We start from the raw sequence: 995 nt of genomic DNA, 5'->3' as shown, positions 1-995 counted from the left end.
CATCTAAAGTACAATAAAAAAATTATTAAAAAAAGGAAATGGTGTATGACTGTGTATATTTTCACCTAAAAAAAAAAGATCTCAATAAAATGGGATATTTAAAAAAAAAAAAAAAAAAAGAAGCAGCAGCAACAGTTCGTCTTCCCAGACCTGGACTTCCATGCTGCTTAGGAACAAGAGAAAAGATCTGATCTCACACTCCTCTTTTTGCTGTGTGTGACATTGAACGAGGCCCTGACTGCTGAGGCTAACGCTGAGAACCTTGTTTTCTTTGCAGACTGCATCATCTGCTATTAAAGGTGCTATTCAGCTGGGAATAGGATACACGGTGGGTAATCTCACTTCCAAGCCAGACCGAGATGTTCTCATGCAAGACTTTTACGTGGTGGAAAGTGTGTTTCTACCCAGGTAAGAACATTTTTATTTGTGATGATATCCATGCTAAGGAACCTTCCCCATGATGTCTGCATAGCAAAGGACATTTTCACCATGTACACCATGCTGAAGTGAGTATTGGAGCTTTTGGCAGGGCCAAAATCAGCCAAGATGATTGCTTTTGTTGCAACAGATGGCTTGCATTATTTTTTTATATGGAAATGGTAGATGGGTTTCGTCCTATGGGCCAGTTGTAATTTGTTCTGAAAAATGTCTGAAAGACTGTATGGAAAAAGATTTTGAGATTCAGTGGGAAAGAGTGAGGTAATCAAAGAGTAATGCCTGCCCTGGGTTTAGAAAGAGAAAGCTTCCAAGAAACACTCATTGGTGCTGGGTGTGTGGGGGGCACAAATGGACCTTGCATCTGAGTTCGCTCTTACAGCTTCTGTTTCGTGACGACTTTAACTTAACTCTCCTCCAGAAAACCTGAGATTCCCTCCCATTTTGACACTGTATTTGCCAAAACACCAAAGTTACATGCAATCAGGATGCATTGATAATTACTGGTGATTAGAATGCAAAAGTTGGAAACAAAGAAGAAGGACTGGTCATTGGAAAAT

At 39.9% G+C, this 995-nt stretch overlaps 1 protein-coding gene across 1 annotated transcript in view; it reads left to right on the top strand.

Annotated features, from left to right (window-relative positions):
* Positions 1-281: 281 nt before the first annotated feature.
* The window catches only part of PIP5K1B (phosphatidylinositol-4-phosphate 5-kinase type 1 beta), a 127,046-nt gene continuing 126,332 nt past the window's right edge, over positions 282-995 (top strand). The window contains exon 1 of the mRNA XM_023742638.1: positions 282-408. Within this exon, the coding sequence (XP_023598406.1) occupies positions 368-408 (41 nt within the window). The 5' untranslated portion in view covers positions 282-367. The remainder of the gene's footprint in view (positions 409-995) is intronic.

Source organism: Trichechus manatus, unplaced genomic scaffold (assembly GCF_000243295.1).
Source record: "Trichechus manatus latirostris isolate Lorelei unplaced genomic scaffold, TriManLat1.0 scaffold00214, whole genome shotgun sequence".
NCBI lineage: Eukaryota > Metazoa > Chordata > Mammalia > Sirenia > Trichechidae > Trichechus > Trichechus manatus.
Note: the sequence above shows the minus strand (reverse complement) of the source record. Positions and strands in the feature narration are given on the sequence as shown.